Below are 18,047 nucleotides of genomic sequence, written 5' to 3'. Positions count from 1 at the left end.
AGGTAGTAGGTACTACCATCTTGCCAAGTGAGTGTAATATGGAAACCCATAATTGTTTTAGATGGTGGTAGGATTTCTGGTTTCTTTTTTGTCTCATAAACATGCAGCATAACAGCTACTTATACTTAAATCACACTACACATGCATATTTATTAGGGCTATAACTTTTTTACAACATAATATTCCTGTACTTAAGTCAGATGAACTTTTGCCTAAAAGCAAAGAAAAATCTTTTAATTTCCATATCTTTTTAGAAAATATCACCCCTAAATGAAAAAAAACGAGTAACAAAAACAAGTAACATGAATGCATATTGTATCATGTTCGTACATATATTACTACTTGTTGCCTAGAATAAATCAAAGTTGCAGTTTGTTTTTGTTTCTGCAGGCAGCATACAGTTCCTGCATAGCTCTGATTGCATGTTCAACACACTGATTACTTCTTGGTATATTGAGTGTAGATGGCTCCTGCTTCCAGTGATTTTTCAATGAGTTCAGTGCTTTTTCGTAAGGTTTCAATATTTCTGACAAATTCTTGAAGTCATTTTCATTGTACATCTGATCAGGTGTATGAAATGAATCTGCATATCTTCTCCAAAGTCTTCTATCTTGTAGGTATAAGAATGAATGCAAGAATAGCTAGAATGGCTCCTGAATTGCACCTCGCATTGCTGGTGTTTGGAATTTTCTGATAGTTAATCAAAGGAAAGTGCCCCTTTTCTTTAAAGAATCTAAACACCAGTGTTAGATGGTACAAAAACTTCATATCATCTCTCCCTCTACTGGAGGATCTCTTCTGCATGAAATGTCCATTATGTTGCGGATAACTTGAACAACACCTGCGTACAACACTGAAATTCCACCAATCATTTCATGAAATTCAGGGACGCCCGATTTGTGATCAAAGAAACTAATTTCTGCAGACGCAAGTGCCTTGAATCAGCACTAATTGCCATTTCTAATACAATTAAACAAAACAAAGGTAGCTTCACCATCTCTGAAGTCTTAGCAAAAATCCTCCTGAAAACAGTAAACCCTGCCATCACAATGTCTCTCCTGCTAATACTACACAAGCACATTACAGAGGATGTACACTGAAATAAGCCTTCTCAAATCCAACCTCCAATAGAAATATTTGTCTAACCTATTTTTATGCTACTCAAGTAATAGCTTTTCTATTCTTTTACTCATGTGCAAGTTGATTGTTCTACCATATTGTATTATTACTACTACAACTTATATCACTACTACTGTTACTACTACTACCACTAATATTACACCTCACCCTAAGCCTATATATACTCTCTGTATCCATGTATTGTTTGTAACGCTTTGACAAAGCTCCTGGAGAGTGAAATATTGCCGCAATAAAATGTCACATTAGTTGCACTTGTGTCCTTTTACTTTACAGGATCTCTTCTGTTCCATTAACAAACTGAGCCTTTAGTTCCTCATAATTCTTCACCATTTGGGATACAAATGGATACTCAGTGTTTGGAGAACTGGTTTTAGCACAAAGATTTTCATGGATTACCAAACGGAGAATCCTGTCCAGAACGTGATGCTGACAACTTATAAATTGTGGCTTGCTAATCCCCTTCTCTTGTTATTATTCTTATTAATATTTTTCATTAATTTGAGTTGCTAATTAGTACTTTCCTGAGTTGCTACTTATGAGTAGTAATGCAGATAAATGGTGATTCATAGTTTTTATTTAGAGGTGCTCTTTTTTGAAAAGTGAGAGGAATTAGGGACCTTTTCATTGTTTTAAATAAAAGTTCATCGATTTATGACACAGGAGATGTTTTATTTGGAAAAAAGTAAAACAGTTATAACCTTGATGTATATACATACTCGTTTTTTTTTCTGTTTTCGTAATAGTTCTTGTTCTTTACTTCCTGTGATCTCCATGAGGAAGTGGGACAGAGTTCTTCCTCCATAAGCCATGCTTGTTGTAAGAGGTGACTAAAATGCTGGGAGCAAGGGGCTAGTAACCCCTTCTCCTGTATAAATTACTAAATTTAAAAAGAAAATCTTTTGGTTTTTCTTTTAAGGTCACCCTGCTTCTGTAGGATATGGCCATTTGTTAAAAAAAATAAATTGGAACCTAGAATAATAATAATCATGAAAGGAGGTGGGGCAGGGGTTATCTCGGGAAGGGTTGGAAGGAGAGGGAGGGGGGTAAAGGTTTTGAGTTTTGGGGGCTTAAACAAACAACAAGCTTGTGTGAGAGTTTTAGAACAGAGTGACTAGAGGGAAGTGATTTTTATGAGCTAAGGCTGTGCTGTTGTAATGTGAACAGTTAACAATTATGAAGGGATTCAAGGACACCTGTCCTGGAGGTGGGAAGTACAGTGCCTGCACTTTGGAGGAGGGCTAGGAATGTTGCAGTTCACAGGCCCGTCTGCACTGTGGTATCAGCATACTTTCAGAAAGTGATTAAATGAGTGACAGTTAGAGTATCTCCTCTCTTTTTGGGTCAACTCACCTCGTTGGAGAATGTCTAGTGTTAAAAAATCTCTTAAGCTAATACTGCACTATGTATGTAAAACTAATTCAGACTATAACTCTAACTTGATGTCAGGCATCATCATGAGTTTACCATGAGTGTTTTCCCAACACTCCCTTCATAGCTACATAATAAACTTGATTCCCAGCTCTATGAAATTTCATCTGAATGAAACTTAGTCCTGTGAAATTGTACTTTAAATTGCTAGATGGTACTTTGTAGTATTTAGTTAAACTATATATAGATTTACATTTTTTAAGTATCTTAGCCATTTTCTTTGTTGTAAATGCTGTCTGATTGAATCATTGCTCTATATGGAGACCATTTAAGGCAGGACCTTCATATTGTTGAGGGGTTCTTAACCATATCAATTGGAACCATCCTCCCCTTCCTTGGATTAAACCTGATTGTTTCCAGTTAATATTCTAATAACATGTACATTGTACATAGAAAAGCTAATGTTAAAACTTTCATAATTTCAGGTGGACAGGTTTTATGCATTCTGGTACGATTTTGAATCTTGGCGAGAGTTTTCTTATTTAGATGAAGAAGAAAAGGAAAAGGGACAAGAGTGAGTATATTATCTAATTAAAATTGATTTTTTAGTTGTTTCAGTGTTCTTTAAATAAATAATTTGGAATGAATAAATAAGATATATTTGCATTTATTTTTAAAATTAAAATTGTTTAAAATTATGAATGTAGTAATAATAATGTTGATGCTTTTATATACAGTGGAACCTCAGTTTTCGTCATTAACCCTTTGACTGTTTCGGTCGTACATATATGTCTTACGAGTCAATGTGTTTGACATATATATACTCAAAAATTCTAGCGGCTTCAAATCAAGCAGGAGAAAGCTGGTAGGCCCACATGTGAGAGAATGGGTCTGTGTGGTCAGTGTGCACTGTATAAAAAAATCCTGCAGCACACAGTGCATAATAATAAAAAAAAAAACTCCAACCGTGTTTTTAGATTCAAGCGCCGAATTTGAGGCATATTTTCGTATAGTTTTTATGGTTATATTCTCGTTTTCGTAGTCACATTTGATAGAATGGAAAACATATTATAGAAGTAGAGGTGATTTTGATTGGTTTTACTATGAAAAGGACCTTGAAATGGTGCTCAAAGTAGGGGAAATGTTTGATTTTTGCCAATGTTCAAGAGTAAACAAATGATGTCATTGTCCAATAAATGTTCAACTAGCCATTCTAATATGCAGTCATGAATGGGTTGACATTATTTATACAATTATTACAATATTGCGATAGTCTGCATAACAGTAACTTTTATTTTTTTGTTTGAATAAAAATTCAAAATAGAAAGCAAGAGTAATATCAGAGAGGCCTGGAGACATGACTGATGAACAAAGAAAATGTTATTTTAGAGCCAGGAATGTCTGCATTGTTCATTCTGGACCCTATTTTGAAATTGGCATATTTTTTAATTTGTATGAAATTGGCCAAATTGCCAATTTCTGACCACTTTACTGGGTAGTTGAAATCAGTAAATGGGCAGTTTCTTGTATTCAGTCGATAGAACCAATGGATTTCTAAAGAAATAGCTATGAGTTTGGTCGACTTGAATAATGGAATTAATCGAAAATAGGGCTCAAAGTGGGCGAAATTGCTGATTTGTAAATATCACCGCGGCCACTAACTTTGTGAGAGAGTAATTCCCTAAGTTTTCCCATCAAATTTTGTACTTTTGGTGTCATTACCATCGGGAAAAGATTCTCTATCATTTCAGAAGATTTTTTTTTTTTTTTTTTTCCAAATATTTTGTGACACCAGGAGACACCTAAGGATTTGGGGTTGTGATAGTCAAAGGGTTAATTTGTTCCAGAAAGGCTGATGAAAATCGAATTCAACAAAAACTGAAGCAATATTTCCCATAAGAAATAATGTAAATCCAATTACATAATCTGTTCCATACATCCAAAACTATTAACCTGTTGAGGGTCAAGACCCTTGATCCTGAACTCCCACTCAGGGTCGAAAAATTTTCAAAAAAAAAAAAAAAAAAAAAATTCTTGTGAAATGATAGAGAATCTTCTCCCAATGGCAATGACACTAAAAGCATGAAATTTGATGGAAAACTTACAGAATTATGCTTTCGTGAGGTTAGCGGTCTCGATGATATTTACTCATCGGTGATTGCGCCCACTTTGAGCCCTATTTTTGGCCTTCTTCAATGTTCCAGTAGAATGAAATCATAGAAATATATTATCTAAAATTCCATTTGTTCTAGCGATTGAGTACAAGAACCCGCCCATTTACCGATTTTAACTACCTAATAAAGTGGTCAGAAATTGGCAGTTTGGCCAGTTTCACACAAATTTCAAAAGATTCCAGTTTCAAAATAGGGTCCAGAATAAACAAGACAGACATTCCTGGCACTAAAATAACATTTTTCTCTGTTCATTAGTCACGTCTCCAGGCCCCTCGTATATTACTCTTGCTTTCCATTCTGAATTTTTATTCTTACAAAAAATAGAAGACTTACTGTTATGCATACTACTACATTATTGTAAAAATGGTATAAATAATATCAGCGCACTTGTGAAAGAATATTAGACTCGATGTGTGGCGTGATTTGTTTACTCTTGAACATCGATAAAAATCAAATATTTCCGCTATATTGAGCTCAATTTCAAGGTACTTTTCCTCGTGAAACCAATCAAAGTCATCTCTATTTCTGTAGTATATCTTCCATTCTGTCAAATGAGACCAAGAAAACGAGAATACAGCCATAAATACCATATGAAAATACACTGCAAAGCCGCTGTTTTAAACCAAAAACACGGTCGGAGTTTTTTTTTCTCATTATGCACTGTGTGCTGCAGGATTTTTTTTAGACTGCGTACACTGGCCACGCAGACCCATTTTTTCATATGTAGGCCTACCAGCTTTCTTCCACCAAATTTGAAGGTGTATAAGTACGTGACCGACCCTGGCTGTTAAGACGTACCACGTACGTGACTGATCCTCCAAGGGTTAACAAAAAATATATTTTATAGAGAATAACTATAGTTTTACATGCAGAAACAATGAGAAATAAATCCAGAGGACTAATGAAATGGATAAATGAACATTTAACATCACTTTTACCTTTATTGAAAAGACTTGTTGGCATATGGAAGATGACGAGGAAGGGAGAGGGAGGAGAGGTTATCTCTACCACCATCACTACCACCCTCTACCACAGTCACTACCACTCTCTTCCACAATCACTACCACCCTTTAACACCATCACAACTACTACCACCATCACTACCACCCTCTACCACCATCATTACCACCCTCTACCATCATCATTACCACCCTCTACCACCATCACTACCACCCTCTACCGACGAGAAACAAAGCCAGACTGACTCAGAATGCATTTTATGCTTTGTGTGGGTGCAGGCGGACACGTTCACTACGATGGACCACTGTCAACTCGACGAAAATTGAGGTGATGAATGAAAACTGGGGCAAAATTTTGACAAAAAAAGTCATAGAAAACTGAATTCGACAAAAACCAGGGCAAATAAAAACCGAGGTTCCACTGTATAACTTACAAGTTTAGCACCATTTTTATGAAAATTGTAATACAACACTTAACCCTGTAACACAAGCACTTAACCCTGAACTGTGATGTGGGTATACTTCTGACAAGATAGCAGTTGAGCGAACTATGGTAAAAGTTTTTTTTTTGTGTGGGGGGGGGGAGTTACCATACCTTGGTGGGAGGCAGCCAGTGCATTAAAAAAAAAAAAAAAGGCTTGGCCACTTCTGAATTGTGTGTCCAACTTTTGTCTGTTATGATTGAGGGTAATATTGTTTAGTGGGGGAGAGGAGATGGGTAAGGTGGTTGTACAAATGGTCACATTGCTTTCACTTTTTTTTCTATATTTGCTTTTATCTAATGCATCTGTCTTTGGTACTGTACTTGTTGGTGTAGTCTGGTGTACTTGGGGTGAGTTCTTACTTGTTTGATATAATTTGGTTAAGAAATGCATAGGATTGACCTTTATGTTTAGTGCTTCTCCTTGAATATAATAATGGTAATAATTATTATTTAATTTTTTAATCCTATAGCATTTGATCATCGAAATGTTGGTGAAATTTAAATGTGCTTCTTGCATGTTATAGATTGGTCAGTTTTAAGAACTCTTTGTTCCTCTGACTTCTGCCATATTTTATGAATTTTTGAGTCTGTGCAGTATTTATTTTTATTTAGGAGCAGTTGCTAATTACACTGCTTAACATCTCAGCTCTTCACTCTGCTGTGGAAAGTTAGGGCTGTTTGATTGGTTACTTGAGTTCTTTTATTGGTTCGAGGCAATGTCAACAATTTCCAGAGTCCTGACTGGGCTCTTTAAAGGCTCAGATTAGTTCTTGAAAGTTATCCTGTGTTGGGTAGAAAAACACTCAAGGGTTACAGTTGAGTATGTTGCATGTGCTTCTTGAATTTGTACTCAGCTTGTATTCTTTTATTAAACTTGTTATAACATATCTTTAGAAATTAGTTTCACAATTTTCTCTCAAATTTCCTAAGAATATTTTTGTTTATGTATATTTTATTATTATACATACTAACAGCAGTTATTATTGAATTCATTCAACTGCAGCTTTGATAGTACAATTTTAAGCTACTAGGTAACCCAACTTCTGCTTCCAGATAGTTTAATTGTAAGTCTTGCATTATTTATTTCCATTTAGCCGAGAAGAACGTCGTTGGATAGAGAAACAAAACAAAGTGGAACGTGCTCGAAGACGAAAAGAAGAGATGGCACGGCTGAGACGCCTGGTGGATAATACTTACGCTTGTGATCCTAGAATTACAAAGTATGTGAGTTTTTTAAATAGCATATTATTTTTTTTAACTGAGTATATTTTATCTTCTTTGCATTTCCTTTCTTGGAAATAGATATTGACTTGACAGAAAGAAAATTTGTAATAGTATTAAATATTTTGTGCTGCAATGTGCAGAAATGCAAAATGAACAGTACAGAGTGGGAGAGAGGTAATTGCATTATACTGCTTTACTAATAATCCTGAGTTTATATCTCCACCTTGGGGATATAATTTGCTTATAATATCCTTTGATTCAGGCTTGTTTCCTTAGTACAGTATTATGTATAACTACAACCTTGCTGGCTTGTCACTAAAGCTCAGTTGGCTAATAAATGTTCAATCTGTTTTAATGAGGGAGATGAGCCTCCAAGATGAGAAATTCAGAGCCTCTTAGAGTTGTTCTGTAACCACACTGTTGTTGTCTTTTACTGTTAGGAATGGACAGATGTGCCCTTCCTGAGGAACTAGTCCAGTAAAAAAATAAATTTGATTCCATAGATAATATCTTTTTTCTTAAAACTGACTGAAAATGAAATTACTTGCAAACATTTTTGGCTTTGTTATCTTAGCTTTACTGTAGATTATGGGCATACTGTGTATCTTTGAGAGTAACTTGGAATAAGCTAGACTTGAACCCATGGCAAGCCTTCCAAAAACTAGCAGGCCAGTGGTCTGGTCTGCTGGTTTTAGGACCGACTTGCTGTGGGTTAGTCCTGCCCATTTCCCAAGTTGTTGACTCTTGTCTTATTAAAGATTTTCATTTATCTACATGAGTGATTAGCGTTACCTAACATCAGTGGTCATAAATGGTAAGTCATGGTGAAGGACAGTTATATGTTCGTATTAGCAATAAGTCGAGAAGTGTAAAGAATAACACAGAATGTGCAGGAAAATCTTTGTTGTAGGTTTCACCAATGAGAGGCTTAATGAAGTACATAGAGCACAAAATACAAACATAACATCAACCACGTCAAACTTTCAATCCAGTCTTCTCTAGAGAAAGAAAGAAGTGACTCTACCCTTAGTAATAATGGTAGAATTATTGGCAAAATGTTAGGTAAATGGACACACAAAACTAACGTGACATTTTATCGTGGCAGCAGTTCACTCTCCATGAGCCTTGTCAAGCCATTACAGCTTGATAAAGCTCCTGGAGAGAGAAATATTGCCATGATAAAATGTCACATCAGTTACATCTGTACCCATTTACCTGACTCTACCCTTCTTAGATATTCTTTTTACTGAGGTAGGTGAGCACTTGGAATGCACCATTTGTAGAAAGCCTGCCAATATAGATAATTTTTTTTTTTTTTTTTTTTTTATCACACCGGCCGATTCCCACCAAGGCAGGGTGGCCCGAAAAAGAAAAACTTTCACCATCATTCACTCCATCACTGTCTTGCCAGAAGGGTGCTTTACACTACAGTTTTTAAACTGCAACATTAACACCCCTCCTTCAGAGTGCAGGCACTGTACTTCCCATCTCCAGGACTCAAGTCCGGCCTGCCGGTTTCCCTGAATCCCTTCATAAATGTTACTTTGCTCACACTCCAACAGCACGTCAAGTATTAAAAACCATTTGTCTCCATTCACTCCTATCAAACACGCTCAAGCATGCCTGCTGGAAATCCAAGCCCCTCGCACACAAAACCTCCTTTACCCCCTCCCTCCAACCCTTCCTTGGCCGACCCCTACCCCGCCTTCCTTCCACTACAGACTGATACACTCTTGAAGTCATTCTGTTTCGCTCCATTCTCTCTACATGTCCGAACCACCTCAACAACCCTTCCTCAGCCCTCTGGACAACAGTTTTGGTAATCCCGCACCTCCTCCTAACTTCCAAACTACGAATTCTCTGCATTATATTCACACCACACATTGCCCTCAGACATGACATCTCCACTGCCTCCAGCCTTCTCCTCGCTGCAACATTCATCACCCACGCTTCACACCCATATAAGAGCGTTGGTAAAACTATACTCTCATACATTCCCCTCTTTGCCTCCAAGGACAAAGTTCTTTGTCTCCACAGACTCCTAAGTGCACCACTCACTCTTTTTCCCTCATCAATTCTATGATTCACCTCATCTTTCATAGACCCATCCGCTGACACGTCCACTCCCAAATATCTGAATACGTTCACCTCCTCCATACTCTCTCCCTCCAATCTGATATTCAATCTTTCATCACCTAATCTTTTTGTTATCCTCATAACCTTACTCTTTCCTGTATTCACCTTTAATTTTCTTCTTTTGCACACCCTACCAAATTCATCCACCAATCTCTGCAACTTCTCTTCAGAATCTCCCAAGAGCACAGTGTCATCAGCAAAGAGCAGCTGTGACAACTCCCACTTTGTGTGTGATTCTTTATCTTTTAACTCCACGCCTAATATAGATAATCTCACACTTATATTCTCACCACTGTCAGAGCTAAAATTGGAGTTAGTGCTGGCTTTTTTCTTTTTACTCAGAGACTTCCATGAAGAAATCTTACTTACCTTTTTATGAATTATATTGAGAAAACCTTTGCAAGCCTTAGATTTCCATCTCTTTCATATTTACTTGCAAGGACAAGGTTCTGCACATACACAGTAGTGCTAAAATCCACGGTGAACACAACCTTCTCCATCCTCCATAAATTCAAAATGAATATAGCTTTGGGCACTGCCAAGACCATCGAAGAAATTACAAAAACTTTTAGGCCTATTACATCACAAAAAATGCAAGGATCAGCAATATACTATATGGCAAGTGTACTAAAGTTTACAATGGGGAAACCAGCAGAGATTTGTGGACATGCCTTCTTGAGCTTAAATGTATGTGCAGGATTGACAATGGTAATAATGCTTGCAGAGTGCACTATAACTCTCATTCCAGTTGCATGGCATTGGGCAGAACTATACTCATTTTCCAAGAAAATGACAGAAATGAGTGCAGATGTTTTGAGGTGTTGACCATTGAATTCTCCAGTTGAACTAAAGAGGAATGTACATATTGGCTAGACCCATTGGTCACATCATCCTAGATAGCCACAGAAAACCTAATACGAGTCAGTAGTCATGCTGCCATGCTCCTCTAGTCTTTCTTTGTTCCCATCCTTTTTCCCCCACTTTTGTAGCTAGCATGAACCACTGCAGTACTCCTCTTGCATTGTATTATCTAACCTGTTTACCCTTACCTCACTTACTGTATTATATGTATTTTGTGTTACATTCTGTGTGTTTCTGATAAAGCTTCTTTACTCATGAAACACAATAAAGGTTTTCCTGCACAGTGTCTTTTTTTTTTTTTTTTGTGGACTGCTTTATTGACCACAGTGAGTGTCTCTTAACACTCCTCAAGGGTCGAATGATTTAAGGAATTAGGGGTACCCTTTCCTTGGATCAGACTTGATGACCAGAATTCCTGAGCCAGTATGACCCCTAAGAATTTAATGCTTCTCCTTGAATACAATATGTTCAAGTTTAGATACACCCATGTGTATGTCCATGTTTATATTAGTATTTGTTTTAGGCACTAGAAAAATCCTGCAATTAAATAATTTAATAATTATTTTAAAACCAAGTAAGATATAGCTAAACATGTTATTATGAATCGTAGATAGGAACTGACAAAATTAATTCATTGTATACATACAGGTTTAAAGAGGAAGAAAAGGAGAGAAGACTGGCACAGAAGAAAGCTAAAGCTGATGCCATCAGACAGAAGATGGAAGAGGAAGAGAGGGTGAGGTTTTATATATATATAATTAAAAGCTCTCAGGCTTTCTGTCCTTAGTGTTTAATCATGCTGCTATTGCAGGAACTCCAAAACATTTTATTTTGTGAAATTTTCAATGTTTTGAAGTGTATAAACAAGTTGTTTATTTTTCTTTTAACATGTCGGCCGTCTCCCACCAAGGCAAGGTGACCTAAAAAAAGAAACAATTTTACCATCATTCAACACTTTAACTATCATTCACATAAAATCACCGTCTTTGCAGAGGCACGCAGATACAACAGTTCAGATATCACTTTAAACAGCCAATATCCCAAACCCCTTTCACTGTGATAATATGGAATGTACCGAATATATGCTTAGATGCGAGCACACTGGCTGGCTTGTAAACACTGGCACGCACGGGGCAGTTCAGGCCACACGTAGACGCGTCCTGGACGAATCGTGTGTGGCAGGTTTTTTAACGAGTGGCGAGGCAAAATTTTTGCGTTAAAATGTATCGTATACCGGATTTAACGTATACCGATGCCATCGAATGCCGGGGGTCCACTGTACTATCTATACATGGGGGGGAGGCTCAAGACTCTTAATCTGATGCCTGGACTGACTTGTGTCAGTTGTCAAATGGTCACAAAGTGATGACATGTAACATGAGGGTCTTATCAATGGTCTGGCCTCAGACCACACTGTGGTCTACATACACATCTGGGCTCAGACCACACAATGGGACACATGAAAAACTTGCACACACCTGTACTGCACATGCAATTACAACATGGCTTGCACTAACAAATGATGCTTTTCCGTGCAAAAATCAACACTAAGGCATTCACATACATGTTGTGAGACCACTAGCAAGGAACACTGACTGAGGAATTAACATTTGACATTTCTTCTCAATCGTTCTCGACAATACTGCAACAAATTGCTCACTGTGAAACTATAACACTGTCAATGTGCCATTATGTGATGTCAGGTGTGACATCATGAGGGATGTTGTGGGATGACATTGCGAGGTGACATTAGGGCAGCATGGTGACGTTGGGATGACCTCAGACAGCATAGTGACATCGGGGTGACATCCAGCAACATCCTAGAGTGACATCAGACGTCCTAGGTGACATCATGATGTGATATCAGGCAGACATCCTGGGTGATGTCGGAAGGTGATGTCAAGCAGACGTCATGAGGTGATGTTGGGCAGACATCAGGCAGATGTCGTGGGTGACGTTGTGGGTGCTGGGGGGGCAGACGTCCAGAGGTGATGTAGGGTGACATTGTGAGGTGATGTCAGGCAATGATGTCAGGCAGCAGACAACAGCATATGGTTTTCGATATCTGGCTCGTTAACCCATGTGGCTCACTCCACATGGCCTTATCCACATGTGGCTTCGTGATCCACGTGGCTTCAAGTGACCTCAGGCACTCAAATACACAGCAGTGGCAAAGAATTCACACTGAATTCATAAAAACAACAGAGAGGGAGTGAGAGTGTAATGGTGTATGGTGGTGTGAGATAAGCGTGGGTAGTGTATGGCAAGGGAGGATCTGGCCACTTCCTCCGCACCCCACAAAACAGTTCAGATCGCTCTAAACAGCCAATATCCCAAACCCCTCCCTTATGTATGCCCATCTGGGTTCATATTCCGGGCCACACTGGTGCTGCCATCTATAGACCTACCCATCTTGGCCCACACCACGCTTACCCTCTCTCATTCTGGCAGCCGAGCTCCCTCGGTCAGCAAGGTCTACTGTCACTCTCTCCCAGGCATGGCCCTCTGGGCCTGGGCACTTAAACACACTGCCTGTGTACCAAGAACCCAAATAAAGTAGACTCCAAAGAGTATCATTTATTCCCGCCACCAGATCAACAAGTAATCGACGATATTGGTGGCAGCGGTGGGATCACTACAGTTCTGTTGCCCGGAGAGAGGAAGGAAGAATCGTGAAAATGTTGTCTCTCTATGAGTTGTCTGGAAGTCATGTTTGCAAGTTTCATCATTCAGTCAGACACAGGATCAGTAGGATCCAGGCTGAAATTTGCTGAATTTTCCTCGAGAATTCTTCATTGGGTCACCTGGGTCTTCACAGTGTCCCACTCTGTTCTTCAGTTATGTGTTCAGCGTCACCTGTATGTTTCTGCTGTTGTTGCTCTTCAGCTCAGCATGGTTTTTTCAGCAAGTCAGAGGTGAGTTTTCTGGTGCTTGCATCCAGTGTGGTTGTTTCTCCAAGTGGTTTTGTGGGGTGCGGAGGAAGTGGCCAGATCCTCCCTTGCCATACACTACCCACGCTTATCTCACACCACCATACACCATTACACTCTCACTCCCTCTCTGTTGTTTTTATGAATTCAGTGTGAATTCTTTGCCACTGCTGTGTATTTGAGTGCCTGAGGTCACTTGAAGCCACGTGGATCACAAAGCCACATGTGGATAAGGCCATGTGGAGTGAGCCACATGGGTTAACGAGCCAGATGTCGAAAACCATATGCTGTTGTCTGCTGCCTGATGTCATTGCCTGACATCACCTCACAATGTCACCCTACATCATCTCTGGACGTCTGCCCCCCCAGCACCCACAATGTCACCCACGACATCTGCCTGATGTCTGCCCAACATCACCTCATGACGTCTGCTTGACATCACCTTGCGACATCACCCAGGATGTCTGCCTGACGTCACGTCATGATGTCACCTAGGACGTCTGATGTCACTCCAGGATGTTGCTGGATGTCACCCCGATGTCACCATGCTGTCTGAGGTCATCCCAACGTCACCATGCTGCCCTAATGTCACCTCGCAATGTCATCCCACAACATCCCTCATGATGTCACACCTGACATCACATAATGGCACATTGACAGTGTTATAGTTTCACAGTGAGCAATTTGTTGCAGTATTGTCGAGAACGATTGAGAAGAAATGTCAAATGTTAATTCCTCAGTCAGTGTTCCTTGCTAGTGGTCTCACAACATGTATGTGAATGCCTTAGTGTTGATTTTTGCAAGGAAAAGCATCATTTGTTAGTGCAAGCCATGTTGTAACTGCATGTGCAGTACAGGTGTGTGCAAGTTTTTCATGTGTCCCATTGTGTGGTCTGAGCCCAGATGTGTATGTAGACCACAGTGTGGTCTGAGGCCAGACCATTGATAAGACCCTCATGTTACATGTCATCGCTTTGTGACCATTTGACAACTGACACAAGTCAGTCCAGGCATCAGATTAAGAGTCTTGAGCCCTCTCCGTGTATAGATAGTACAGTGGACCCCTGGCATTCGATGGCATCGGTATACGTTAAATCCGGTATACGATACATTTTAATTCAAAAATTTTGCCTCGCCACTCGTTAAAAAACCCGCCACACACGATTCGTCCGGGACGCGTCTACGTGTGGCCTGAACTGCCCCGTGCGTGCCAATGTTTACAACCCAGCCAGCGTGCTCGCATCTAAGCATATATTCGGTACATTCCATATTATCACAGTGTTTTTGGTGCTTGTTTCTGTTAAATAAGTCACCATGGGCCCCAAGAAAGCTTCTAGTGCCAACCCTGCAAGAAAAAGGGTGCTGATTAATATGGAAATGAAGAAAGAGATAATTGCAAAGTACGAAAGTGGAGTGCGTGTGTCGGAGCTGGCCAGGTTGTATACCAAACCCCAATCAACCATCGCTACTATAGTGGCCAGGAAAACGGCAATCAAGGAAGCTGTTCTTGCAAAAGGTGCATGTCTGTTTTCGAAACAGAGATTGCAAGTGTTAGAAGATGTTGAGAGACTGTTGTTGGTGTGGATAAATGAAAAACAGATAGCAGGAGATAGCATCTCTCAAGCGATCATATGTGAAAAGGCTAGGAAGTTGCATGAGGATTTAATTGAAAAAATGCCTGCAACTAGTGGTAATGTGAGTGAGTTTAAGGCCAGCAAAGGTTGGTTTGAAAGATTTAAGAATCGTAGTGGCATACATAGTGTGATTAGGCATGGTGAGGCTGCCAGTTCGGACCAAAAAGCAGCTGAAAAATATGTGAAGGAATTCAAGGATTACATAGACAGTGAAGAATTTAAACCTGAACAAGTGTTTAATTGTGATGAAACAGGCCTGTTTTGGAAGAAATTGCCAAGCAGGACCTACATTACTCAGGAAGAAAAGGCACTCCCAGGACATAAGCCTATGAAAGACAGGCTTACTCTTCTGATGTGTGCCAATGCTAGTGGTGATTGCAAAGTGAAGCCTTTATTGGTGTGTCACTCAGAAACTCCCAGAGCGTTCAGCCAAAACAATGTCCTCAAAGCTAATTTGTGTGTGCTGTGGAGGGCAAACACTAAGGCATGGGTCACTAGGGACTTTTTCTATGACTGGTTACACCATGCATTTGCCCCCAATGTGAAAAATTACCTAATTGAAAAGAAATTAGACCTTAAGTGCCTCCTGGTATTAGACAATGCCCCTTGTCATCCTACAGACTTGGCAGAGTGACTTTCTGGGGACGTGAGCTTCATTAACATCAAGTTTTTGCCTCTAATACCACTCTTCTCCTACAGCCCATGGACCAGCAGGTCATTTCCAACTTCAAGAAACTGTACACAAAAGCTATGTTTCAAAAGTGCTTTGAAGTGACCACAGACACTCGATTGACTCTGAAAGAGTTTTGGAAGGATCACTTTAATATCCTTAATTGTGTAAACCTTATAGGTAAGGCTTGGGAGAGAGTGACTAAGAGGACCTTGAACTCTGCTTGGAAGAAACTGTGGCCAGAATGTGTAGACAAAAGGGATTTTGGAGGGTTTGAGGCTAACCCTGGGAATCGTATGCCAGTTGAGGAATCCATTGTGGCATTGAGGAAGTCCTTGGGGTTGGAGGTTAGTGGGGAGGATGTGGAAGAGTTGGTGGACGAGGACAAGGAAGAACTAACCACTGATGAGCTGCAAGATCATCTTCAACAGCGAGCGGCCAGACCTGAGGAAACTGCTTCGGAGGACTGGATAGAGAAATTGAAGAAGTTGCCTACTTCAATGATTAAAGACATGTGTACAATGTGGACAAAGGTGAAAACCTTTATGGATGAAAATCACCCTCACACAGCTATTGCAAGCCATGCTGGTGACTATTACAATGACAATGTTGCGAACCACTTTAGAAAAGTCATAAAGGAACGAGAGGTACAGGCCTCTATGGACAGATATGTTGTGCGACAGAAGTCCACTGACTCTCAAGCTGGTCCTAGTGGCATTAAAAGAAGGGAAGTAACCCCGGAAAAGGACTTGCTACCTCAAGTCCTATTGGAAGGGGATTCCCCTTCTAAACAATAACAACTTCGACATTCTCCCCTCCTCCCATCCCATCAGTCATCACCAGATCTTCATTAAAGGTAAGTGTCATGTATTCTATTGTTAGTAGAGTACTACTAACTGTGCATGTCTTCTTCAGTTTGTATGGTAAAAGTTTTTTTTCATACATTTGGGTGTCTTGCACGGATTTGATTTCCATTATTTCTTATGGGGAAAGTTAAATTGCCTCATGATAATTTTGGCATATGATGAGCTCTCAGGAACGGATTAATATTGGATGCCGGGGGTCCACTGTACTTATGGTCACTGTTTGTAGATGCCACGCCTGAGTCATACCTACTACAACTCCCTGATGATTCATTTCACTCCACCTCTTGACCGTTAGAGTGCAGTTATGTATAGAAAACTAGTCTGAGGATGCTTAGATTAACCTTTGCTATGACTCGCACTCTGTTGAGAGGATGACACCATCAAGCCACAGTAGCTATGTTGGTAGGCGACTGTCTTGACTCATGTTACAGCTTCAGTGAGCAGCCTGCACAAAGTATGATGTCACTTTGACTGCTAGCCTGCTCACTTTAGTTATGGTGTATGCTGCCACGACTCCCTTGCCTGAGTTGTCTCTGCTACGACTCATTCCTCTCTCGCCGGCAGTGACTGCCCACCGACAGTACCAATCGAGAAATGTCCTCCCGAGTCGCTTGATAGAAGAAGTCCTACCCAGTTGCCGAGTACTGACGACGCCTCACTCAAGGGCACCAGCAGGTTGTGGCCCAGGTTGAGTGAACCCTGATGACTGCTTCACCATTCCAAAGGAGAGACTACCCCCATTATGTCACAGCTCGGCTGCAGCGATGTCTCCTGTTCTGCAGTATCTGTTCAGATGCAGGCAGACGAGCAGTGATGCCTGCCAAGGCTCACTGCCTTGGACCACAATATTTAGCACACCACTCTTTTTTTTCTTCCCTCCCTGTAGGAAGTATTTTTTGTCCATGTCCACACATTTTTATTCTGTGTTCTGTGCCCTGTTCCTGAGAGAGAGAGACCTAGGGCTTTTTTCAGTCAGTCATGGTCAAGGACGGTCATGTGTAGGTGGCTGAGGGGTGTATGCTCAGCTGGGTTCATATTCTGCGCCACGCTGGTGCTGCCATCGATAGGCCTACCTATCTAAGCCCACACCATGCTTACTCTGCTTCATTCTGGAAGCTGAACTCATTCAGTCAACAAAGTCTACTCCGTCACTCTCTCCTGGGCATGGCCCTCCAGGCCTGGGCACTTAAACACACTGCCTGTGTACCAAGAACCCAAATAAAGTAACGTAGCCTCCGAAGAGTATCATTTATTCCTGCTACCAGATCAACACATAATCTTCGACGATACTTAAATGCAGGCATTTTATTTCCCACCTCTGGGACTCAAGCCCGGCTTTTCAGTTTCCCTGAATCCCTTCACAAAATATTACCCTGCTCACTCTCCAACAGCTCATTAACAAATAGGCTGAGGGGAAATACTCTCTCAGAGATAGGAGTGTGCCTCTCACACATGGGCTATCCTGAGAGAGAGAGAGAGGGGGGAGGTAGAGGGAGAGACAGGGGAGAGCAGTGCCAAGCCATCCACATTATGTTCACACACCTTCCATGTAAAGTATGGGAACCCTCCGAAGTTTACAGAAACAGTGTAGAGAATGGCAT

At 40.3% G+C, this 18,047-nt stretch overlaps 1 protein-coding gene across 1 annotated transcript in view; it reads left to right on the top strand.

The window, feature by feature from the left end:
* LOC128706578 (dnaJ homolog subfamily C member 2) overlaps positions 1 to 18,047 on the top strand; it is a 100,276-nt gene that overhangs the window by 17,936 nt on the left and 64,293 nt on the right. The window contains exons 6-8 of the mRNA XM_053801519.2: positions 2,994 to 3,082; positions 7,220 to 7,345; positions 10,995 to 11,082. Coding sequence (XP_053657494.1) covers positions 2,994 to 3,082; positions 7,220 to 7,345; positions 10,995 to 11,082 — 303 coding nt within the window. The remainder of the gene's footprint in view (positions 1 to 2,993; positions 3,083 to 7,219; positions 7,346 to 10,994; positions 11,083 to 18,047) is intronic.

This window comes from Cherax quadricarinatus, chromosome 3, assembly GCF_038502225.1.
Source record: "Cherax quadricarinatus isolate ZL_2023a chromosome 3, ASM3850222v1, whole genome shotgun sequence".
In the NCBI taxonomy this organism is placed as follows: Eukaryota; Metazoa; Arthropoda; class Malacostraca; order Decapoda; family Parastacidae; genus Cherax; species Cherax quadricarinatus.
Note: the sequence above shows the minus strand (reverse complement) of the source record. Positions and strands in the feature narration are given on the sequence as shown.